Raw genomic sequence first — 26293 nt, 5'->3', positions numbered from 1 at the left:
CTGAAGAATATCCTTGGTTCTGTCACACCAAGGGTGTGTATTCCAGATTCAAGGACCCTCACTGATGTCTTGGTGAAGTATCCCAACATCTGTTTTCATAAGGGGAATCTTATGCTTGACCATTCAACCATCCTTACAGCTAACCACTGCTCAAGCTCTCTAAAGAAAGAAGACCAAACTACTCTCAGTTATACTTATGACAATCTGAAGTATCATTGGTTTCAATAGAATACATCAATCTTAGTTTGGCTAAGTGCTCTATTTACATCTGTAAATACATCCGAGTAGGAATTGGCCAGAAAGTGGCTTTCATTGCTCTTCAAACTACTTTGGTGCACTACGACTTTGTAGAAAAGAGTTATTGCAGTCAATTTACCTATGATCACTGAACTGAAATGTTCATAGTAAAACCTTTATAAAATTCTTTTTTAAAAAACTGTTGTTATAAATAAATTAGATAAGATCTTGTGAATGCAAAACTTACTCCTTGAGCTTTTCAATTTCTTCAGGAGTATACCTATGCAATAAATAAGAAGAACATTACTTAGAACAGAAACATTCACTTTTGTGTTGTTAGTAGTACATTGTGCATGGTTAACAAAAAGAAAATTTCTAACTGAGGGAAACAATCTGAATATTTAAAAGCACATTAAAGGTAAATTATTTATCTTTGTTCATTTCTAAACACGTTTGGATCTCTTCACATTTAGTTTCACACTGGTGTAACTCCTTCAATTTCAATGGATTTACTTCTCAGGTATAAGAAATCAGAATTAGGCCCACTTATGCCTTTAAGAAGGGCTAGTTCTTCACAGCACATCTTCTACTTAATTCGGTGACTGTCGTAATGATACATTTGTGGCAATAAACACCACTAACACTTAGCACTCAAATCGTACTTTTCCTCTTCAAAGACCTTTATAAACTTTAACTAAAATCCTATCCATCACCCCAGGGGGATAAGTATCTCCATTACTTTACAGTTAGGGAATCCAAGGCAGGGGGATTAAATGAATTGCCCTCTAAATCACGTCAGAGACAAGATTAGTACTCAGCAGTTCATGGCCTGGCTTTTAGTTCTGTGCCCACTTCACAATGCTCTCCACATCCTGGTAATCCTTTTATAGTGAATACGATCACAGATGCATTAGGCTCCAATCCTACAGTAGGCTGCACCAATGCAGTCCCATGCACCGATGTGAAATTCCACTGGAGTCAATGGAACAGTGTGCTAGCATATCCTGATGCAGGATCAGTCCTTTGGAAGCTCTTATACAAAATTATGGAAAGGAAGGGACTAAGAATTAAGAAGGAAAGAGAAGGTCTTATATAAATCCGAGGTGTCTGCAAAGGACACAGAAAAGATAACTGGCCAACAAATCCCTGCCTCTAATGGGATGTTGTTTTTATCTTGAACATACATCTCCCTACAGTAGTGGACAAGCAATGGGATCACGTTTCAGAGAAAGTTCTGGGAAGTTACAGAAAGGAAGGAAAAACAAGATGAGTCCCTTATTAGCACCTAGCTAACTAATCCCACTGATTTAAACAAAGTACCAGAAAAAGAAATCTAAAAAGATTGCAAAGCTTAGGTCAAAGAGAATCATCCCACCTGATGGAAAAGGACACAAGGAAAGGTACTGAACTACTGGCAGGAGACATTAGCATCCACTGCCTGGACTGACCTGCAGGATGCAGGAGAAATGGCTTTTCATCTGAATGTTTTATGTTTCTAAGTTTTCACCACTGTGAAAGTTCTTCAATAACTTAATGGTTAATGCGAAAAAGCATTAAAAAAAATGCTATGCACTCTTTAAAAAAAAAAAAAGTTTGTAGATTGCTTCTTTTAGAGTCCACTTCTTGAGCTATACCATCAAAATTAAATCAGCCAACCATGATTTTTTTTTGTTTGCTTTTAATTCCCCATCTCCCTCCCATTTAGAGAAACAGCCTTCTCTAACAGACTGAGCTCAGTACCAGGAGCCAGGAACTACTGATTTCTAAAGCTGACTCAACATTCACTTGTGTGACATCTTGGGCAAGTCATCTACGCTTTCTGTTTATCTACTTGTTAAAATGCAGGAGTGTTTAGAGAATAGTTAACCTTTGTTAAAGCAATGTTTAGAAAAGTAAAATAGTGTTTGCTAACAAATGTGCTATCAGTGTTATCAAATACAACAAGCATGGTTGCTTGTGTGTTCAATATACAATAAATTAATTCCATAAATTCACAAAAATAGCTGAAGCAATAACATGGAGCAACAGCAATGGGCTGCATGGCCAGTAATTCATCTCTGTGCATGTACAAAGGCTACACTAGAGATCAATGGAAGCTCTTATACAAGTTCTGACAAGACTTTATATCAACAGAACCAAAAAGGGAGGGAGCTTGACTTTTTTTCCCCCTAGGCCTAATAAATCTCATGGCTACAGCCTCTAGTCTTGCTTCTCAACTACCTCTCAGTTGAAAGGAATTTACCTTTTTCCCCCCCAAAATGTCATTTTCATTACTTGAAGTGCATGTAAAATAAAAAACAAAAAACCCAAAACAAAACACATGACCCTAATGATACCAATCAAGCCATGCATCATTATAGATTTTCATACTTTCCAACATGGTTTCTGTCATCATACATGCGAAGAACTCTTCTGTAAACTGCAAAGAGAGGCCGGTTCAGACCCCATGCTATGGTCCTGTAGAAATCTTTTCGTTCATCTTTTGACATCTCAAAGATAATTTCAGTGGCATCTTTTATTCCACGGGCCTAGACAGATCACATTTTAAAAAGAGATTTTAGACAAAACTGTGTATCATTGACAAACAGAACTTTTAAAAATGAGAAGGTTGGTACATTATTCTGAAATTCATGAGAGATATTTCATAAAACTATAGGTCAAAATTGTAAACTTAGATTCCTAAATTAGACAACTGAATCTATATTTGCCCAAATAAGTGCAGAACATCACTGAAAAACAGATCATTTATTCAGAGGCCCAAACATGCATTTAAGTGCCTAATTTCCATACAAGTTTGAAAATTCTAGTAAATGTATATTTTGTGGTAAAAAAAAAAATCAATGTCAAATCTGAGAATATCACACAAAATAAATCTAAACTGACACTGTTTAGTTCATGCACTGGGGTTTTTGTAAGGAGAAAGAAGTTTCACAAACAATCTGAAGAAATGCTTTCATAAAAAAAAATCAATCAATGTAAAGCTAATTTTAAGGCAGTGGTGCCCAACCTTATTACACAGGAGGGCCACATAAATCTAAGCACAACCTTGTGTACAGATTCTACATATTTTAATTAGATTTAAAGTCACCTGTACTGATTTATATTTTAAGTTCAGCTTGTTTAGTATGTATTTAGATAGGTTGTTTCTATATACAGTATTGTCTATTTACACACTGTGTAAACTAAAATGATGTAAACATGATGACAATATGCTGATCAAACATTATTGTGTTGAAGCAAGCCGCCTGAAACGCTCTGGTGGGCCATGTACGGCCCATGGGCCGTATTTGGGCACCCCTGTTTTAAGGTAAGATATTTCTTTACATTGATGGAAACCCAAACAAAGCTTAATTGTGATAGCAAATGAGAACTAGAAAGTGAACTTGATTATAAAAGAAAAACAAAACTGACCAATTTAGTTTAAGTGAAGTAAAAAAGACAAGCAAACATCAGAAATGGGGATAAGGTATGGTAAATTATATTTCACAAACCATTTCAATGTTAATTCAGAGGGTTATTATTAACCCAAGAAAGAATTGAGACTTTAATTTGACCAAGCTAAATAAAAAAGGCATGTACATGTGCACAATTTTGTGAGTATAAATTCTAATACCTGTGCAGGTAGGTGTTAGTACTGGAAAAGGTACACAGAGGTTTTTGCACATGCCCTAGTGAAGACTGGATCTAGCCCCTTCTGTAGGTGTAGATTCTTCTCTTGATGTGGCCATGATTTCCATGGGAGTTACACATGTTCAAGGGAAGATCACACCACTCGAGCACACTGATGTAAAATTTTACAATGAATTATTCTGAGCATGCAAACTGGAAGTGTTGTGAGACGATCTGGCAGAGCCTTAAACCCTAAGTATGATTACAATAAAAATTATATTTACTGATTTTATGCATTAGAAACATTTTTGTGTATTTCAGACAGGCAATAATCAGTTCTACTACAAAATGATCAAAATAAGCCCATCTGCATGCTCTTTGGAAGTTCTACAGAAAGTTAGTTTCAAATAGGATATAGTAGAAACAGCATAACCAGCTAAACTAGCAGACTAATGTACTTTAATTCCTACCTTTAAATAACGTTCAATGTTACTCATCAAAATGTCGATTTCTTCCTTCGACCACATTCCCTGCTTCCATTTATGGCCTTAAAATGGACAAGACAAACTAATCACAATGCTGGAGGCCAGCAAGGTGGGGGAAATCAGAATACATTATTTCCTTACTGAAGTAATTAACAAAGAAAAACATGTAGTAGTTACAAACTAATTAGAACCATTATATAGCAGAAATTACTCTATTTGCTCAGCAACTAGTTTTCATGTTTGATGGCTTCAGTATCACCAACCCCAAGAGTTCAAAAAAAAAAAAAAAAAAGGATCACAAGATTCTGATGATTTTAAGCCACCTAAAAATAAAATTGGGGTTGTTTCTATTTGGTGTCTGGTTTTTTAATCTTTAGAGTGCATTCAAGTCACGTGTTTAGGCTTTTCTCTGCAACCATGAGGACTGGAAGCTTTTTTTTTTTTTTTTTTTTTTAAATAAGAATGAAAGCTGAGATTCTCACGTATTTACATGACTAAATGAGCCAGGGCCTAAAGAAAAACAAATATCACGAGACTCACAATAAAATTGTGACACTTGGCAACACTGCAGCCCTATGTTATGGACCTTATCACTTCCAACCATGCCTGTGTAGTGCTAACTGCTGTTGGTGCTCCCCATGCAGTCAATGGTAATAAGCTCTATGCCTAATAGAGTTTGCAGAATTGGGCCCAGTGTCATTATTATCTGTATTGGGACTAGTACCTAGTGGTCACAATCAGAACTGAGGCCTCGTTGCATGTGTTGTATTTCCTGAATAAAAATGCAAATCAATACAAACAAACATTAAGCAGTAAGTTCAATACCATCTAAGCTTTTGGCTTTTTTTAAAAAGCAAAACCAATTCAATTTTATTCAGAGATAAGAATGCAAACCTTAAATACCATGATATAATAGCCAAGTGGCATTAAAAATAACTGCCTCTTTACTCTTGCCTACAGATATTTTCTCTCTTTTGTGCTCATAACATCTTTACTAGTGACAAATCACACGTAATTAAGGATACGCTCCTGACCCACTTCAGGTACTGAATGCTGGCTACATGCCCATCTCTGCTCAGAAAAACCAAGTGTTTCCCTCTCAGCCTGATAATTACAAGCAAAACAATTTGGAGAAAATTGACAAAGAGCTTTTGCTTACTGAAATCTAATTATAAATCAAAAGTATCGTCATTATAGCTAATTCTGTTCCTGCAGGGTAGGAAAATGTTCTTACAACATGTCCCCAATCTTTCTCTTCCTTCCAAGCTACGTACAGAGACCTAGATGAGGTTCCAGAGGTAAATTACATCTATAGTTTATAGTTACAATTCTTTGTCATTTACATGACCATCTGAGCATATAAATCATCATGAAGAGGAGACAGGGCTGCACTTTACATGGAATATCATCTAAATTGAGGAAAGGAAACCTTGTATTATACCTTTGCTATGTTTGCCTACTTTTAGCCAACTTAAGCCAAGTTTAATATAATCTGACACAGGACTTGAAAAACCTATTTAGACACCTGTTAGCCGGGGGCATAAAAGTTGGTGGTACACACTGCCCAGGTGAGAAGCTCAGGTTCCACCTCCAAACTGCCGTGATGGGGGAATTCCTGGGATTCCTATAAGCATATTTTCTCTGAGAAAGGTGGCACCTGTCAACAGGTTTCTGCCACTATCTCAGGGGTTCCCAAACTTTTTCATAATATGGGCTATAATTTAATGGAAAGATTGTTCCAGCATCACTTCTGCCATTCACAATCACACAGACAATCCTCCACTCCATTGACAATTGCACAGGCCACCTGCAATTCATGACCATATAGCATGCCTGTGGGAACCATGACAATTACTTACAGGGGAAAGGAACATGAGGAAAATATTTAGTGTGTTTTCACTCTGAACAGCTGGAAACGAGAAGACCCAGCAGCATGTGACCAGTCAGCTCTTCACCAAATCATCAGCAAGAACTCCTTTGGCCACAGTTTGGAGAACACTGCTCTAGGCTAGTTGACTTTGATAAATGTGAAGTCCATATTCCTCCCCACTGGCTGCTGGAAAGGAGGTGCATATTCTCTCTTCTTCCTCACACTAGAGTCTACCAGCTACTGTCATGGGGTGTCTCAACTACTTTACCCCCAGCCTCCAGAAACGGAAAGCAGTCTCTTTGCTACTCTGCCCCTGCCCACTTCAGTTCTTGAATTGAGCACCGTGGAGATTAGAAACTAGTGGCTCTTAAAAGCAACCATGCATCCAATCAGGACAGTGAATGAAAGTGATAGACAGGAACAGATAATATGATGGGTGCTTCTTCCTTCTCCCAGCTCTGAGGTTCCCATTCCCAATGCTTCCCAGTCATTGCTCCCTCCCTACAAGCCGCCATCCTCTCTCTGCAGTAAACTTCAGACCTATGGGGTTTCTGTGAAAAATTAAAAGGAAACAATACAATATTTATTTTGTTCAAAATTTTTCCACAAAAGTTTGTTTCAATTTTATTTGGAAAAAAAAAAAAGAAAAAAAAGAAACTAATTTTCATTCACCCCTTTCCTCCCCACTGAAAGAAGGAGGGAAAAAATTGTGGGGGGAGGGGAGGAGGAGGGAATAAAAAAAGCTAACAAAAAATTGTTTCAAAATGCATCACAAACATATTCATATTTCTTAAAAGGCCAAATTTTGTTGAAAAAAACACTGATGAAAAATTTCAACCAGCTCTAATGTGGAACAACTAAGTTCTGAAGCACTCTGCAGCACTAAGTTTAAATCATGTGAAGCTTTTAAAGGACTTGAGACACTACCAAGCCCCTAAGCAGGATCTCCTTAAATAATTACTACTGCTACTAAAACACTGCCACTCGTGAGAGCATTATAGCACCTGTTCCCTCCCTTACTATAGCTACATCGGGGTGGGGCACCACTCTATCCCTCTACATCAAGATGGGAACAAGAGGAGTAGAAACTGATCACATGTTTTTGTTGTACATCAACATCAAGTGCAGGATTAATTTAGCATTGTGTTTCAAGTAACATTCTGGAAAATTAAAGGAGAGTGAGAATAAGGAGGCCACATACACAAGCTCCAGTAGATTCTATAGGGCATTATTTTTCATTTTGTTAAATAAATAGCCTCCTTATTTTTACTCTCCTTTGTAACTTAATTTGAAATTACTGGTAACATACAGTGAAACATTTTTACTCCTAGTCGTCATTCTCTCTATCCCTCTGGATCCCCTTTCACTTTTTATTTTGTCTTTTGTCTGGGACAATGGAAGACTTACTATTGCCCAGTAAGGAAAGCGTCTGTATTTCTAGCTTTAGACTTCACCCCGCTAACAAGAATGCAGGCATCTTGCGCCAAAATACAGGGTATTTTATGCAGCCTTAAAAGGACCCTCACACACATATCATACAGATCAGCTCACCTTTTTGCAACCAATGGGAGAATTTGGGCCTAAATATCCTACCTTTGTTTGTTAGAGAATCCTTATCCTCTTTGGTTGTAAACCAGGCTTGACTAACAGCTGACACTTCTTCACTGCCTAGAGGAGAGTTTTCATCCAGTTGTTCATTCTGAAGAATCTTGAAAAGAAGAATTGAAGAGTACCTTGTTAACCGATTTAACATTCATTCCCCGACCTTGAATTTAATATGCAATACCTGGCAAGTAAAAGTGGAAAAAAAGATGGCTATGTCATACTAGTTCACTTTGCTGGCTGCTAAGAAAGTGTATTTGTTTTAGGTGGGGCACTACCAGGATATTTTCCCTTTTTAAACAACACTTTTACCCATCATACTCATGGCCAGCTTAAACTAATATCTCTTCCCCATCATTCTTTACAAAATGCACACCAATTTTCTCACAGTAATGGCACTGATATAAACTCTATTTTTTGTTAATTGTAGGCTATATCGAATCATTTCCTTATCTGCTGTAATCTACACTCCTCCACCACTACTCTATATTCTGCATAATGTGAAGGCTTACAAACTCAGATCTGTGTTTTCCCTTGTCTTTCTCTCCTTGCAGTGGGCCTACTTTACACACCATCATCAGAAATGACTGATATTTACAAGAAGCTTCACAAATGAACAGAATACATACAATCTCTAACAACACAGCTTTTGTGCCCTGTAAAGAAAATATTTTCTTTTAAAAAGTTTATTCTTTATTCAGATATTGGCTTAAATCAGTCGCTATTTATGTCCAGCTGATGTATTAATTTTATTACAATTACATTTGTCATTTAGCATTGCATTATTAATTTTTAGTATATTTTATTATTCAATTTGTTAAATATTTGTAAAAAAAAACCTAGTTAACACAACTTATAAAGTATCCAATTAAAACTGGACACTCAAATAGTTTAGAACCCAACTGTAACCTCCACCTTAAAATTGTAATTTGTTAGGACATGCATGGGGTATAAACAGTGCAGACATAAGAGGGGGAAAGTACTAGCAAGGACCAGAAGATTGAAGACAGGTGAGATGGTGTGGTGGAAAATATAACTGGTAGTTTTGAAGACACTGGATATGGCAGAACTGTACTTGTAGTGAGTGGAGGCAGGTGATATGCAACTTAAATAGAGGCTACAACAGCAGGAAGAGAAAAGTAAAGAAAAACATTCAGAGATTTAGGGTATGTACACATTACAGCAGCTACAGAAGCACAACTACTGCCCTGCAACTGTGTAACTGTAGCGTAGAAGGTGTTTTTCTGTCAATGCAGGTATGTCACCTCTCTGAGAGGCAATAGCTAGGTAAATGGAATAATCTTCTGTCAACCTAGCTGCATCTACAGTGAGGCTTCAGTCAACCTAACTACATCACAAAATGCATGAAATTTTTCACAGCCCTGAGCAATGTAGCTAGGTCGACCAAAGTTTTAGGTACACACCAGGCCTCAGAGAGCATTGCTGTAGCCTCCAGGGAAGCTAGGAATTTTAAAACTCTGCCCCCAAAGGGCTGGCAGTGGCCAGATGAGAGCAGAGTGATCGCAAATAGGTCCATTTGGCCCTAACTATCCTTGCTGGAACTTCTCTGGAGAGATGGGAGCTGTAAACTCCACACCCCATAGGGGTAAGAATACTTACTATCCTAACTCTCAAAGGTGTTGTGAGGATTAATTAGATAATGGGCTCAGTCCTACTCCAACTGAAGTTAAAACTCTGACTTCAGTGGAAAAAGGGCTGGGCCCAACATCTAAGTTGCTTTTTAATGTGAAGTGCGCTGTATGAGAGCTGAGTATTTTTAGGCTTAAACATTTCTTTTTCTTGACAATGGTACTACCTGAAAGGTTTTACCAGAAGGATTGTAAAACTTATTTTCCCCTGAACACCACACCTGCAGTAGTGGTAAATTTAAAAGCCCAGCCATCTTATCTTTCTATATGGCTCTCTCTAAAACAAACCAAAGCATGTGTGCTACACCTGTCATAACTTACTGCACCAATCAGTGTACAGAAAATTTCACCAAATCATGTTTTCCTTTGAAAAATTAAAATGTATTTTTATTGGACAGAATCTTCTAAACAAGACCAGTGTCACTGTAGGTCAGTTTCACAAACACAACACACAGTGACTATTTAATCAAAACTTTTTGCTTCTTAATATGAATATGCAGAGGCAAGTTAATTAAAAGCCCTTGGACCAAGCCTGAAGCTTTATCATACCTGGATCTGAGTAACAGTTCCTTCATTAATCTCATCATCGGCTACCTCAGTGGTAGCAGTCATAGTCACCTCAAAGCTCTGATCATTTTCTGAAACTTCAAAACATGTAAATTAGTAGCGTAGTTTATTTCTAGAATATTTGATATGTAGAGTACAGGATTTACACAACACAGTACCTGGTCTGCAAATCTGAATAAAGCTGTGCTCTGACACTGATTTTTTGGTCTAGTAAAAACACGAAGATGCTTGCTAATACTTCGCTTTATGAAGTTCAAATAAGGATTTTAAAACTAGGACATGTACAACTAGGACATCTACCACCTTTTGGTAGATTCATGTTGTAAAACAAAAAATATAATTAGTTTTAAATAACTGGGTGCAAACAGCACAATGCGAAGGTTTCTTTTCCTGTTCTATATTTTGTTTTCATTACTCTCCAATGACTATTAGTGTATAACTTTCAAACCAGTTGGCAGCAACTTTTAAAGCTTATTTTTCGTGTAACTCCAACATTACAGTGTTTGCATTTGTAAAAATAACAATTAATAAAGTCCTATCAAAGTTCTAGATACTATACTTCATATAAACAGGACAGAAAGTAGAGCCAAAGAGTAGAGAGTTTAGTGTTTTGGAATACTCAGACTCACTAGAACCACAGGTTCAAACCCTGACAAGCTTGATTCAATTCTCTATCATACTGTGGTAAATAACTCAAGCACCACATAGTTCTCTACATATGTGTGGATCTTTCAGATATGGCCTCAAACATGGAAAGCCCAACTGTTCTGTTTGGACATAAAGATCCTGTACTCTTTTAGTAAGAACAGAGTGTTTGCGTTGGTGTCCTCCCAACTCTGCCTCCCCGAGTCGTACAGTACGCTAGTTGGTAGCTGCTCTCTATCCAACCACTGGGTTTACTTCATTGATACTGTATGTATACAGCTTGTTGTAAAGTGGTCTATGACTTATGGGGGTTAAAGTGTAAAACATTGATAGAAACACTGACAAAATAAAGTGTTCTAAAATATTCCTAATTTTTTTTTTTGCTCCACGGGTCATCATCATGTTCCTGTTACGCCTCTGGCGTTTAGGGCAGTGACGAAGCTCCTCCACTCCTGTCTGTTTCTGGCAAGTCTTTCAATGCTTCAAGAGTGCCAGAACATAAATATAATGTGCACTTTGATTAGTGTTCAGTGACTTACTTGGAACTGCAACAACAGAAATGCATGGAGTAGAATCATCAATACTCTGATCATCCTCTGATGATAAGCAAAGTCTCTTGTGTGGAGGTTCAGTGCTGTCTTCTGAGTCTACTTCATCAGCTTCTAGTAACAAAAACACATCCAGAGCCCTTTCTATTAACATAATGAACCTTGTGTTGACCAAACATTGTTGAAGCTAAAAACAAACATGTGAAAGCTTGCTCAGTGCTCTCATTCAAGTTTTTTCTTTCTTATTTAAACTGAACCTCACTCTTGCTAAACCATGTTAATAGTGTGGGTGATTAACCATTGGAACAGCTTACCAGAGGATTCTTTGTCACTGGAAATTTTAAAATCAAGACTGGATGTTTTTTTAAAAGATATACTCTAGTTCAAACAGCAATTAATCCAGGGAGGTCCTAAAGCCTGTGTGGTTCAGGAGGCCAGATTAGAAGATCACAATGGTCCCTTCTGGTCTCAACATTTGAATCGCTCTCAGAAGCAAAGCAAGCCCCTGAGCCCGCGAATATCCATGCTGGTGCTCAACTCCAAGAATGTGAGTAGTCCCACTGAAGTCAACCGGCTACTCATGTGCTTAAAGTTAAGCAAGTTTGTAAATTCTCTGTAGGATTAAAGTATATACTGGTAGATTTGTAAAATTATAAAATAAAAGGTGTTAATAATCCAGTGTGACCAAAAGAAGTCAAGATCTGTATTTTTAAAATGTTGCTTTTATAATGCACCAGTTAAAGGTACAAGAGATGCTGTACTAGTTTCAGGAAATAACTAAAAACAGAGTCAATGGCCCAGGAACCAGCCACTTAAAAAAATTCAAGTCAGCTGAAAGGAAAACTTGACAACAAGCAGGACAACATACCCAAGAAAAATGTTATCTGAAAGGAAAGGTCTTACACAGAGCTTTAAAGAGAGCTAAAGGGAAATCCTGAGAAAGGGAGGCCCTAGAACACAAAATATCCTGCCCTAGCCCAAAGCAGACAGAACCTCAGCATGGACAGCAAAGACAATCCAACTGATAACATCTCACTTGGAGGGACACAGGTGAAGAGGGAGGTTGAAAAGGGTTTCAAAATAAATAGAACCAATAAAACAGAGAGAATACAAACACTGGTATAATTCTCTATACCATTCTGAGGGCAATGAAGTATAAGGTTCCCTTCGGTGTCCTGGGTCAAAGTCACAGAGTTCACGGTTTCTACTGTCACTGTGTCAGACTCTTCTTCAACTGTGCTCATACTCAAACCTGAACAGAAGAAAAAAAATTAAAGTCTTCTTTGAGCAGGCTCTACTTTCAATATACGACATATTCTTTCTCTTGCATTTAATGAGTAGTGCAAAACTCCTCTAGAGACCTGGGAGTCAGGAGACCTGGGTTCTATCCTTGCTCTGACACTGACTCATTGTATGGCTTCAGCAAGTTGAGGCTTGAAAAGTATACCTGACTTGACTTTTCATCCATGCTTAAACACTATTCCACAACAGAACTGCTTTCCTGTACCTTTGTCATATACAGTTCTATAAATTATAAGATTATTTCAAAGCTATCTAGGTGCCTAAAATATGCACACAGGAGCCCAACTTCACAATTTAGGTGCATTTGCCATTTTCAGAAGGGAAGTCAGGTTCTGCATAAGCTCCCTAAGTGACTTTTTTATTAATTTAAATAGAAAGTATTTCATTTGAAACTTCAGAAGAATCATAAGTATTAGAAATAAAAGGACCTAACAGATCATTTAGTCCATCTTCCTGCCAGTGCATGACTGTTCCCTACAGTGCTTTTGCTACTGCTTCATCCCCTTGAATTTAAGAAGTCTCAACTAATGGGGCTTCCAGGGGGAGAGGGATAGCTCAGTGGTTTGAGCATTGGCCTGCTAAACCCAGGGTTGTGAGCTCAATCCTTGAGGGGTGCCATTTAGGGATCTGGGGCAAAAATTGGGGATTGGTCCTGTTTTGAGCAGGAGGTTGGACTAGATGATCTCCTGAGGTCCCTTCCAACCCTGATATTCTATGACTCTATGATACTTCCTTTATGGGACTATTCCACAATACATCTCACTGTCAGCAAGTACAGATTTTCACTTTCCTAATTTCATCCCATTACTCTTATTCATATCCCAATCTGCCATATAATAATAATAATTCCTCTTCTTCCTTAATGTTTACACCCTTCAATCATGCATAGACTACCACATTATCCTCCTTAGCCACTGCTTAGCCAAGCTATATGCAATTGGCTCTTTTCAAGGCCTCAGTACTACAAAGATGTATTCACATGCTTAAAGTTAGTTGTGTGTGCAAATCTTTGAAGGACTGAACCCTTAATCTTTCCTCATAAGCAAACTCCTTTAGGCCTCTGATCATTTCTTTCTGTTGCTCTTCTCGGAACTCCTTCCAGTTTGTCCATATCTTTCTGGTAACAGGGTGCCCAAAAACGAATGCAGTATTTCAGCTGTGGTCATACCAGACCAGTACTAGGAAGGACAATTACCTCTCTTATCTACAATATAGATCTGCATATGCAGCCAAAGATGCACTGGCCTCTTTGGTTACTATAGAATACTGAAGGATGAATTTGCTGTCCATTAACAGCTCCTGGTCTCTTGCAGGTGCTTCTCAGGTTTCTCTATCCCACTGAATACCAATGTTTTGGATTCTTCTTCACTAGATGTATTACCTTTCATTTTTTTCAAATCTCATGTACTCTCTCTGCCCATGTTTCTAAGGTCTTCAAGTCTTCTTTATATTATTTCTTTGCCCTCTCTACTACTTGTGAAATTTTTCATTTGAGAACTTTATTAATGGGTTGTTTACTTTAGCTTCCCGATCTCTAGTTAGGATGTTAAATAAGACCACACCTGTCACTGGAAGGAGGATGCCACCGTTTCCCATCCAGCCCCCACCCTTCTTTTTTGTGAGTGGCTCTTCCACACAGCAACAGTAGACAGAAAAATACTTTTTTAAAACCTAGAAAAATGTTATTCTAAAACCAAAACACTGAAAAAGGGTCAGAGGGGCGGTATAGTACCGGCAACAATTTTTAACTCATGTTTTATAAGTGGTTATTATTGACAGTAACTCCTACAGATGATCCCAACCAGACCAGGGTCCCACTGTGCTAGGGTTTATACAGACAGCCCCTGCCATAAGGCATTTACAATCTACATTTTAAATTGATAGAGTTCCTTGAGTGGTATTGCTTTGGCAAGAAACTACTATTATTTTAGATAGAATCACTTTGTCTAATCAGTTACTGAAGACTGTCAGCAACTGCTGTAATTACTAGAGAGGATAAGACCATTGTTGGCATTTAGAATGAACATCATCTTAGAAAGCGTCACAAATCATGCAAGTCCATTCTGGTGCTTGTTGGAAGGATTCCACTTTAAAACAACGAGCCATTTAAAATATGGGTAATAATGGTTGCTTCCTAGGATGAAATTGTATTAGCTCTTCATTATGGTGAGAATTCTGAATGCTGTTGATAACCTAGAGCAAACTAAACTGCAAGCAGTATTTGTTGAAAAAGTTATGTTGTTGATTTTAAGGGACTGGAACATGCATCCTTAGCCCACATGGAGACTGAGAAATATTCAACATGTTTTACTAATGGGTGGACTATACCTTCTTTAGACTTGAACCTTGATTCTTTAGTTTAATGTTTGAGAGGTTGGCAAACAGGAAAATTCCTCACTTGTTCTTTTGATGGAAGAATAGGACTCTTTATTGCCACAGCACATTTGTACTTTCTAGACAGTTTTCAACAGGAATGGGATCACATGGGAGTGTTGTAGTTACAATCCTCACGGCAAAGTTTCTTGAAATGAAGCATCCTTATTTAGCAGCCATTAGCGTATGATTATTTCCCCCCCATCACGTGTGCGCACACACACACACACACACTCTCTCTCTCTCTCTCTCTCTCTCTCTGAAGTCAGCTGTTTTTCCTTCCAGGACTTCAATGGATCCCACTACAGTGTGGAAGACAGACGAGACCAACTTGTATGTAAAAGCAAATTTCAACCACGTGTTTCGCTAAAGGCTCATTTTTATTGATCTTGGAGAGGGAGGAAGTTCTAGCGCTATAAATGCTGGGAAATATAGAAGAGGGTTTTTATCGTAGGCATCCACAATGAAAACCGAATAAAGAGATCTGACAGCTGAGGTTTCCTCCGTCCTGCCACCTTTCCTTTCCCATGGGCATTTAGGACTGGTTGGAAAGCAGTGGAAAGATCTCTCTGAGACATTTTGGCATGGGGGTAGGCTCCTAAATTGGCAATATAACTTTGAGAGTAGAGTAATTGTTGAGAATGCAGAGCAGTTAGCATTATTGTCCCTGTAAAGCTGCTGAAAAATTGTAGAGAAGGTGTCTGAGAATCCAGCAAACTGAAGGTCTGGAAGGTGGGGGAGGAGAAAGAAATATCTTGGGAGTGGGGTACAGCCTTCCAGTGCAACAGTCCTCAAGAAATGGAGTTTCCCCAAGGTAAGCAGAGACAGGAGACAGCAACTCTCTCTCCACTGTTGCTTTATCTTTCATGGCTATGCAGCAGCAACCATGAGAAGTTAATGACGCCTGGGGCAGCACCTCCTCCCACTGAAATATCTGCATGGGTACCTTTAGAGTCAGCTAAAGATGATGCTACAGTAACCATCAGAGTTCCCAGCTACTCCCTGTCTACCACAAAACCCCCACGGAGCCCAATCCCCATGGAGTCACCTGACAAGATGGGATTATGCAATGAAGGTAGCACTCCCCAACATAAACCCAAGACCCAGCAGAATACCATGCTTGTTGTTAAACGTCTTACCCCTGAGAATGATGTATGCCAAAGTCAAGGCTAAAGAGAAGAGATGGGGACATACTGACTTGAGGCACAGATCTTCTAGAGAAAATTATGTTGGTGATAGTGTTTTGGTTTTTTACTTTCACTTTCATCCCTATTTGAGGTTTAGCACATATGAAATCATAATTTCTGATCTTAGGTAACCATGATTTATAACCAAACCATGCTAAACGAGGGCCTGATTTAAAGAGCATTGAAGTCAATGGAAAGACTCCCATTGACTTCAATAGGGTTTGGATGAGGGCCCAACAGCAAAACTATTATTGTGAAGCAACGTGAAAAGGAAAATCAAATCTGAATATCATGAAACACTTCTAATCAGTGCACTCTTTTAAATTGTGGATTAAAAGGTGAAGGGAAAGTAAGGGAAACTCTTTCGAGATATGTAAATTTAGACAGACAATAGAGTGCAAGTGTATACATACCACAGGTATGGGGTAGCTAATCTAACAGAAATTCAAGATCAAACAATTCTGAAAAAGTGTTTATTAAATAAACAGCTTTCAGAACTTTAATGGCTACTTTTTTAACCCTAGGCTAAGTTCTTCTGTTTGATATTCTCAGATACTATAGGAATGGGTACACTATAATTGAATACTGACCCCGACAGACAATTCACTGATAGACTACCATTCTTATACAGAACACAGCAGAGTGCAGAGTGATGTTGCAGGAGACAATGCATTCTAATGAAGACTTCCTTGATACTGACTGCAGGGAAAACATTCTTCCTGGAGGTCTTCAATTTATCACGATGACTGCTGAATCTTATCATTGGCACTACACCACAGTTAAGGTTCCTTCAGCGCAGACACAACATAAATCTCTTCCAACACAAAAACTACTTCCATCCACAATCCATTTACTCAAAAAAGTCAAACGCACAAACAGTCATGGCCCTATAATTATTTCTGATAATCAACAATTTTGATATTACCAACATACAATTTCTCCATCTCCAAAACATCATCTTTTTAAGTCTCTCATACAGTTTGCTACCCTGCTCATCCTTTTATGCATCTTCCATAAACAAACTTAAGAAATGTGAGTACATACTGTGTTTGATTTTGTGTGCTATGTGGAAGGGTGTAGGTTTGTACTAGAAGATAATATAATGTTGGGTGGATAAAGGGGAATAGTACGAATATTTATTATGAGTGGTTGTGAAGATAGATAGCATGTGAATGGTTTGGATCCTAATCTTACCTAAATAAGTGATTTTCTAGATTTTACAGATTGCTTTGTTAAGAAGTGCACCCGAACAATCTTAGCTGCAAATTAAAAACCATACGGGATTTAAACAGTTCTCTATGAAACCGAACATATTGTGTGGGTTAAACAATGCTTATGGGCAGACTGTTTTAATGTTTTTTTTCTTAATATGGATAGTAAAGATTCAGGGATTATTGTTCATAGCAGCTAGTCCACTGAAACTACATAGTGCAGTAATGTTAACCTGTTTCAGAAAATTATGGGGTGTACAGTAGGTTCACCTAATCTCTGACAAAGCTGATTTTACATTAAGTCATCAAAATTGAGAATTGTGATTTTCAGTAACAAAAGTTCTATAGTGCTCTTAGTCATGAGATTTCACTATGTAACTGTACTGGGACAACAGCAAGTTCCACGGAAACTGTTTTTATACACTCATTATTGGATCTAATGCTTACTCTGAACTAATTTAAGAAGAAATATGACCTTTTAATCATCAGGAAATTAACAAAGCAGTGGCAATAGCCTTCTACCTACTAACTTGATTTCAGATCTAGTCCTCCCGTCAAGTGCCACAAATGGGTCCTTTTTCAATGGATCCACACTGCTAATTTCACCGGGTAAAAAATGTATTTCTTTTTAAAGTTTGATTTCTTGCTACAAGATGCTATTAGATACAGTAAAACTAAACTGGAGCAACTACATTCGAATTGATAGGACATTAGTGTAGTTATTCAAGGCTATCACCATTGTAACCGACATTTAACTAGGGCTGTCAAGAGATTAAAAAAAATTAATCATGCGATTAATCACATTGTTAAACAATAATATAATACCATTTATTTAAATATTTTTGGATGTTCTGTACATTTTCAAATATATTGATTTCAATTACAATACAGAATACTAAGTGTACAGTGCCCACTTTATTTTTTACTACAAATATCTGCACTCTTAAAAAAAATAGTATTTTTCAATTCACCTAATACAAGTACTGTAGTGCAATCTCTCTCATTAAAGTTGAACTTACAAATGTTGAATCATGTAAAAAAAACTGCATTAATGTAAAAGTTTATAGCCTACAAGTCCACTCAGTCCTACTTCTTGTTCAGTCAATAGCTCAGACAAACAAGTTTGTTTACATTTGCAGGAGATAATGCTGTGTGCTTCGTTTACAATGTCACAAGCATTCCCATGGTGTTGTTGTAGCCGGTATCGCAAGATATTTTTCGTGCCAGAAGTGCTAAAGATTCAGATGTCCCCTCATGCTTCAACCACCATTCCAGAGGACATGCGTCCATGCTGATGATGATTTCTGCTTGATAACGATCCAGAGCGGACAGATGCATGTTCATTTTCATTGTCTGAGTGAGATGCCACAAGCAGAATATTCTTTATTGGTGATTTGAATTGGTTGATATTCTTTATTGGTGGTTTGGGTTCTGTAGTTTCCACATCAAAGGGTTGCTCTTTTAAAACTTTTGAAAGCATGCTCCACACCTTATCCCTCTCAGATTTTGGAAGCCACTTCAGCTTCTTAAACCTTAGGCTGAATGCTGTAGCTATCTTTAGAAATCTCACATTGGTTCCTTCTTTGTGTTTTGTCAAATCTGCAGCGAAAGTGTTCCTAAAACAAAGATGTGCTGGGTTGTCATCTGAGACTGCTTTAACATGAAATATATGGCAGAATGGGGGTAAAACAGACTAGGAGACATACAATTCTCCACAAATTTAATTAATGCATTATTTTTTTAACGTGCATCATCAGTATGGAAGCACGTCCTCTGGAACGGTAGCCAAAGCATGAAGAGGCATACGAATGTTTAGCATATCTGGCACATAAATACCTTGCAATGCCAGCTACAACAGTGCCGTGTGAACACCTGTTCTCACTTTCAGGTGATATTGTAAATAAGAAGCGGGCAGCATTATTTCCTGTAAACATAAACAAACTTGTTTCTCTTAGTGATTCGCTAAATAAGAAGTATGACTGACTGGACTTATAGGCTCTACAGTTTTACATTGTTTTGTTTTTGAGTGGAGTTATGTAACAAAATAAATTTACATTTATAAGTTGCACTTTCACGCTAGAGAGCGCATTACAGTACTTGTCTGAGGTGAACTGAAAAATACTATTTCTTTTGTTTATCATTTTAACAGTGCAAATATTTGTAATAAAAATAGAAAGTGAGCACCATACACTTTGCATTCTGTGTTTAACTGAAATCGATATATTTGAACATGTAGAAAAACATCCAAAAATATTTAACACATTTTAATTGGTATTTTATTGTTTAGCATTTCAATTAAAACTGCGATTAATCATGATTAATTTTTTAATTGCATGGGTTAACTGCGATTAATCGACAGCCCTAATTATAACACAACCTACAACACCTTGTACTTTTAAGCTATATCAACTCTTTTGATGTGTTCTGAATGTATTCTCATTAAAAAGTCAGTAAGTTAATAAATACATATGCAATCATAATCAGCAGTTTTCACTGGTCACCTGGCACACATTTGTAAAAACTACTACATAAACAAGATGACTTCTTGCTCACAATGGCTGCTTCTGGCTGTCCAAATAGCATATGGTGCAGTAACAGCAAAATTAGACCCAGCAGTTAAGTATTTCAGATTCAAAAAAATCTGTCACAAAGAAATCTTCTTAAATAGCTGCAAAAGTGGGGGGAGTGTCGTCAGCCCAAACACAGAGATTCCATGTAAGAGGTTTTCTATGGAAATTCACTCTATACGTCATGATTTATTTTAAATGATTTGAAATGAAGTCGACTGAGTTCAAAAGCAGCATTTATAACAAACATTTATACAGATGGGTTATCACAGAGATAGAAGGTATAGTAGACAGATGTTGAGACAAATTGTTCTCATTTACACCAGCATAAAATTGACAACTTCATGAAGTCAAAGGAGGAACAAGGAGAGATTAATTATCAATATGAGGAGAGATTAACAAGACTGGGACTTTTCAGCTTGGAAAAGAGATAACTAAGGGGGATATAGTAGAGGTCTACACAATCATGACTGGTGTGGAGAAAGTAAATAAGAGTGTTATTTACTCCTTTTCCTAACACAAAAACTAGGGGTCACCAAATGAAATTAATAGGCAGCAGGTTTCAAACAAAAAAAAGGAAATATTTCTTCAGACAACACACAGTCAACCTGTGGATCTCTTTGCCTGAGGATGTTGTGAAGGCCAAGACTATAATAGGGTTCAAAAAAGGTCCATTAATGGCTATTAGCCAGGATGGCAGGGATGGTGCCAAAAGCTGGGAAATGGGTGACAGGGAACATATCACTTGATGATTACCTGTTCCATTCATTCCCTCTAAAGCACCTGGTATTCACAAAATCATAGAATATCAGGTTTGGAAGGGACCTCAGGAGGTCATCTAGTCCAAACCCCTGCGCAAAGCAGGACCAATCCCCAACTAAAGCATTGGCTGCTGTCGAAAGACAGGATACTGGGCTAGATAAGAGTGACCATATTGGGTCAGACCAATAGTTTATGAGGTATTCCAGATATACTGGTGTGCTAGTACACAGTTTTAGCCAACGATTGCAATATGAAGCAGAGAGCATGCCTTCATCCATCATATAGAACAATGGAAAATTGGACCACTGGCCATTTCTGAGGCTCTCAAATACTACCGGGATAGGTGTGAAGAAAAGCTTGATAGATTGGTATACACTAACAAACACTAAAGAAAAAGTATTTCAATTACAACTCTTTATTAATGTTCAAAATTGTCTCTTCACCTTTAGATACATTAATATTTCATAATACACTGGCAAATATGAAAAGTTGTTCAGTATTATACCTACTGTAATTATGATAATGGAAAGCCATAGCTCTGATGCTTTGAGAGGCATAGCTGAACATACGAATTAACTTCTATAAATAAGAAGAGTGCTGTGACCTATGTTGAAGTATTGACACAAATGGTTAATATTTCAGCTCCGATCCTACAACTGTCTCTGCAAGGAGCCAGTTTCAGGTTCCAGCCCTGATAACTGTTGCAAGATCCACACCTCTGTGGGATATTATTGATTCAGCCGATACTCCTATTATTTACAGTACCACTCTAAAGAATTTGATTTTATTTGACTACACAAATGTTTAAATATAAAAACCCTTTCTTCTTTGTATAAAAAGAACAGAGTACTTGTGGCACCTTAGAGAAATCAAATTTGTTAGTCTCTAAGGTGCCACAAGTACTCTGTTCATTTTGCGAATACAGACTAACACGGTGCTACTCTGAAACCTATATTTATAAAGTTCAGTCAACGTTCAGATGGCATATACCAGGGGTAGGCAACCTATGGCACGTGTGCCGAAGGCGGCATGCAAGCTGATTTTCAGTGGCACTCACGCTGCCCGGGTCCTGGCCACCGGTCCGGGGGGCTCTGCATTTTAATTTAATTTTAAATGAAGTTTCTTAAACATTTTAAAAACCTTATTTACTTGACATACAACAATAGTTTAGTTATATATTATGGACTTATAGAAAGAGACCTTCTAAAAACGTTGAAATGTATTACTGGCACGCGAAACCTTAAATAAGAGTGAATAAATGAGGACTTGGCACACCAATTCTGAAAGGTTTCCGAGTAGCAGCCATGTTAGTCTGTATTCGCAAAAAGAAAAGGAGTACTAGTGGGACCTTAGAGACTAACCAATTTATTTGAGCATAAGCTTTCGTGAGCTACAGCTCACTTCATTGGATGCATTCAGTTCTGAAAGGTTGCCGACCCCTAGCACATATCATCCAAACTCCAGTGTTTTGTTTTCCTTACAGTTGTCTTCATCTACATGGCAAAGTCATTGTCAAGCTGTATCTTTTTATTTCACTACATCTTTCATGTTTGTAAGATGCTTATTACCTGAATATTGTCAATGTATCAAACTACACATTACACTGTCTGTATGTTTGTCAACAAATAACAAAATAATTGTCAGGTTATGTGAATGCCCTTATCTACTTCTAACTGGGAACTAAAATTTCAGTAACTCTCTCAGTCAGTGTACACATATACTTTGCTGTACTTTCTTTGAATTGCTTAATGAGACGTGGTGTGAGGGATATATTTGCATTTACCATAAACGTATTGATTATGCATCATCATAGCCGGAACTCATTACACAACTAAAACAAAGCACAATAATTTCCATAAAACAGGGATACATATGTTCTCCTAACAGGATGCATTCGGTTGCATGGCTAAAGCATAATTATCAACTTAGTTGAAAAAATAAGTTCTGGCAATTTTCCATATTTAAGTGAAAATCCTCACTCTTTATAGATTTCCTCTTTCAGAAACCTACTATAACACCTACTGCCAAAAAAAAACAAAACCCAATCATGTCACCTACCAGAATAAAACAAACCACCAGACCCAGGAAAGAAGAAATGTTACTCATGCTTTGCAGCCGGGCTTTTAACATTTAAAGACACGAGTTTAAAAATCTGGGAAAAAGGCAAAAAAAAAAAAAAAAAAAAAATTTTTTCCGAAAGCGCAAACAATAATCCGTAAGCGCCTTCTCCCCCGCACCACGAGTCTCCTCTGGGGCGCTTTCACTACCATACGTTCTAAAAAACCACTTCGCATTTTTCATTTTATATTTCACCTGCTTTGCCATTTTCACTGTTTTGTTGCAATAATAACGCCCCCACGCCCGGTGACAATCACGCCCACACGTGCACCAGCTCCGCCCTCCTGCCGAGGAGTTACAGCCCCCGGGGGCGGGGGGGGGGGCTGCTCCCCCACACCCCCAGCTTCGGGGGGGGGGCGCTGTGGGGGAAGAAGCCGCCTCTGCCCCCCGGCCAAGCTCCCGCTGCTCCCCGCCCGGCAGCGCCGCCATTTGGTCCCATTCGAGCTCCGACGCCATTTTCCTGTCTCCGCGGCTTCTTCTCGCCCGGCGGCGGCGGCGGCAGCAGCTGAGGCCGCGGCGAGCCCCGCTCCCTATCCCCGCCAGCCGTCGGTGAGAGGAAGGGGCTGCGCCGCCCCCCGCTGCCGCCCCGCCACCGGGCTCTCCCGCCGCGCCCTGCGGCCGGCTGCTCCCGGCCCCAGCAGCCCGCGGGTCCCCTCGCACTTACTTCCTGTTTTGGGTCCGGGCACTTGAGAAACCAGGATGGAGACTCTGAAGTACCAGGATGGAGGCGCCGAGAGCGGCAGCGAGCGGGGGAGGCAGCAGCGGGGCCGGGGCGCGGGCAGCCAGCGAGCCGCCGGAAGAGCCGCCGCCGCCCCGCCCACCGGCTTCCGCCGCGGCGCGGCGCCACAAAGCTCACGGAGCTGGGCGGGCTGGGGGAGAGCGCGAGAAAGGTCACACCATCCTCATCTGTGTGCCCGCTGAGGGGAGATTCTATCTCATCCCACTCCTCTGTGTGTGCCCTGCTGAGAGGAGAAACACCCCCACTCCCAACCCCTGCTAAAGGGAGACTCTATTCCACTCCTCTGTGGGCTCTGCTGAGAGGAGATACCTCCCCATCCCACCCCTGAGTGCATAGGTGCTGGAACTAGGGGTGCCGCTGTGGTTTCCATCATATACAGATTTCAGAGTAGCAGCTGTGTTAGTCAGTATTCGCAAAAAGAAAAGGAGTACTTGTGGCACCTTAGAAACTAACAAATTTATTTGAGCATAAGCTTTCGTGAGCTACAGCTCACTTCATCGGATGTAGCTCACGAAAGCTTATGCTCAAATAAATTTGCTAGTCTCTAAGGTGCTACAAGTACTCCTTTTCAGATTTCAGAGTAGCAGCCGTGTTAGTTTGTATCTGCAAAAAGAAAAGGAGGACTTGTGGCACCTTAGAAACTAACAAATTTATTTGAGCATAAGCTTTCGTGAGCTACAGCTCACTTCAAGCTCACGAAAGCTTATGCTCAAATAAATTTGTTAGTCTCTAAGGTGCCACAAATCCTCCTTTTCTTTTTATCATATACAGAGTTTACAGTTTGGTTCAATAGCTCTCGGCACCCCCACTGTACAAATTGTTCCCTCAGCACTTCCTATGCACAGAGGTGCTGGAGCAGTTTTTCTAGTGGGGGTGCTGAGTGGCATTGAACCAAACTGTGAACCCTGTATATAATGGAAACGACTTCAAGCCTGGGGGTGCTGCATCTCTAGTTCCAGCACTTATGAAGTTGCCCGTTGGCAAGATGGTGCTTTTAAGTGCCTTGATTCTTGGCAAAAGTCACTGCATTTCTCCTTGTTTAACTGAGCTCAGAATATAGCCCTTAAAATTTGCCCTTGATCAATAAGGGAAGGGGAACATTTCAGATAAATTCTCATCTCTTTCCAGAGGAAGCTTTTTTTCCTGATGCTGTGTAAACTAGAATAATGGAAATTCAGCTCTCCAGGAAGTTGTCATAGAGCCTGATTCTTCCCTCACATGGACTTGCATAATCTCAGGACTAACTCCATTGAAATTCATGTGAATATGCTAGTGAAAAAAGTGATGTATATCCATTTTCTGTCAGTGCCTTCCCATTTCATAGACTCATGCATTTCCCTCTTCACACTTACACTGTGCTGGTGCATGGGGTTACTTATCTAATACAGTAGAACCTCGCTATTTGGCTTTAATGACTGGAGGACTTATCATGAATGAGTGAATTTTGCAAATTAGTAATGAAACAGACACAACACAAAACCAGCCAAGGGACTGGTTCACAAAAAGTGTTTTGTTCATTTATTTTTTATCTATGTAGCTTAATTATTTAGGAGAATACTGTATAGTACTTCATAATGGGCTCATTCCTGCAACTCTTACTTACTGTGTAGTTCCTTTGAGGACAGGGGACTACTTGTATGAATAAGGACCCATGAAAATGGGCTGCAGGATCTGCCACATTGTACTAAGTATCCTGTAATCAGTAAAAGGGAAATGAGACTTCACTATGGCGCTATTAAATCTTTGCAGAGAACGGGGGAGAGATCACATTTGTTTTGTGTGAATTATAAAATGTGCAAACTAGCTAGATTCTGCTCTTCTCACTGTGTCTCAGAGGGGCTTTAAAACTAAGCATTTTTACTTGTCAAAGAGAATTCTCTTTGTCTCCATTTAGTGAATTGTAAGATGGAGATAATATCACACTATGTCTTGTAAGGGTGTTACAAAGCTTCATTAATGTTTGTTAAGCTTCACATAGCTTGGCAAGAAGAGGATCAGGGGAAGGGCTATGCACTGGATATATTGTTATCTGGATCCAGCAGTCAAGAACTAGAGGTGTCTGCTAATTCAGAAGGGAAGATCTAGTTTATAATTGTTAGGCTTACCAAATTTCCGCAGTCATTCTCTGCTTCAGTAAATTTTTTTCTCTGTAAATATTTTGTGGTTATGGTAGCAGAGGTAGCAATAGGTACAGTTTAAGGGTGCCTGATCTCATAGAATCATAGAATCATAGAATATCAGGGTTGGAAGGGACCTCAGGAGGTCATCTAGTCCAACCCCCTGCTCAAAGCAGGACCAATCCCCAATCAAATCATCCCAGCCAAGGCTTTGTCAAGCCTGACCTTAAAAACTTCCAAGGAAGGAGATTCTACCACCTCCCTAGGTAACGCATTCCAGTGTTTCACCACCCTCCTAGTGAAAAAGTTTTTCCTAATATCCAACCTAAACCTCCCCCACTGCAACTTGAGACCATTGCTCCTTGTCCTGTCCTCTTCTACCACTGAGAATAGTCTAGATCCATCCTCTCTGGAACCACCTCTCAGGTAGTTGAAAGCAGCTATCAAATCCCCCCTCATTCTTCTCTTTTGCAGACTAAACAATCCCAGTTCCCTCAGCCTCTCCTCATAAGTCATGTGTTCCAGACCCCTAATCATTTTTGTTGCCCTTCGCTGGACTCTCTCCAGTTTATCCACATCCTTCTTGTAGTGTGGGGCCCAAAACTGGACACAGTACTCCAGATGAGGCCTCACCAATGTCGAATAGAGGGGAATGATCACATCCCTCGATCTGCTCGCTATGCCCCTACTTATACATCCCAAAAT

General features: G+C 39.1%; 1 protein-coding gene across 4 annotated transcripts in view; it reads right to left on the bottom strand.

Annotated features, from left to right (window-relative positions):
- Window positions 1-23554, bottom strand: part of DMTF1 (cyclin D binding myb like transcription factor 1) — a 56083-nt gene extending 32529 nt beyond the window's left edge. The window contains exons 1-8 of one of the 4 annotated variants that reach the window (XM_037889267.2): window positions 23397-23554; window positions 12348-12464; window positions 11204-11326; window positions 10002-10096; window positions 7795-7909; window positions 4317-4393; window positions 2608-2765; window positions 485-517 (exon numbers count right to left, since the gene is read on the bottom strand). In XM_037889267.2, the coding sequence (XP_037745195.1) occupies window positions 485-517; window positions 2608-2765; window positions 4317-4393; window positions 7795-7909; window positions 10002-10096; window positions 11204-11326; window positions 12348-12456 (710 nt within the window). In that variant the 5' untranslated portion in view covers window positions 12457-12464; window positions 23397-23554. The other 3 variants (XM_043552586.1, XM_043552592.1, XM_037889268.2) reach the window with 3 other exon arrangements.
- Between the last annotated feature and the right edge of the window lie 2739 nt (window positions 23555-26293).

The sequence above is a fragment of the Chelonia mydas genome, chromosome 1, assembly GCF_015237465.2.
Source record: "Chelonia mydas isolate rCheMyd1 chromosome 1, rCheMyd1.pri.v2, whole genome shotgun sequence".
NCBI lineage: Eukaryota > Metazoa > Chordata > Testudines > Cheloniidae > Chelonia > Chelonia mydas.
This window is presented reverse-complemented; position numbering and strand designations above follow the sequence as displayed.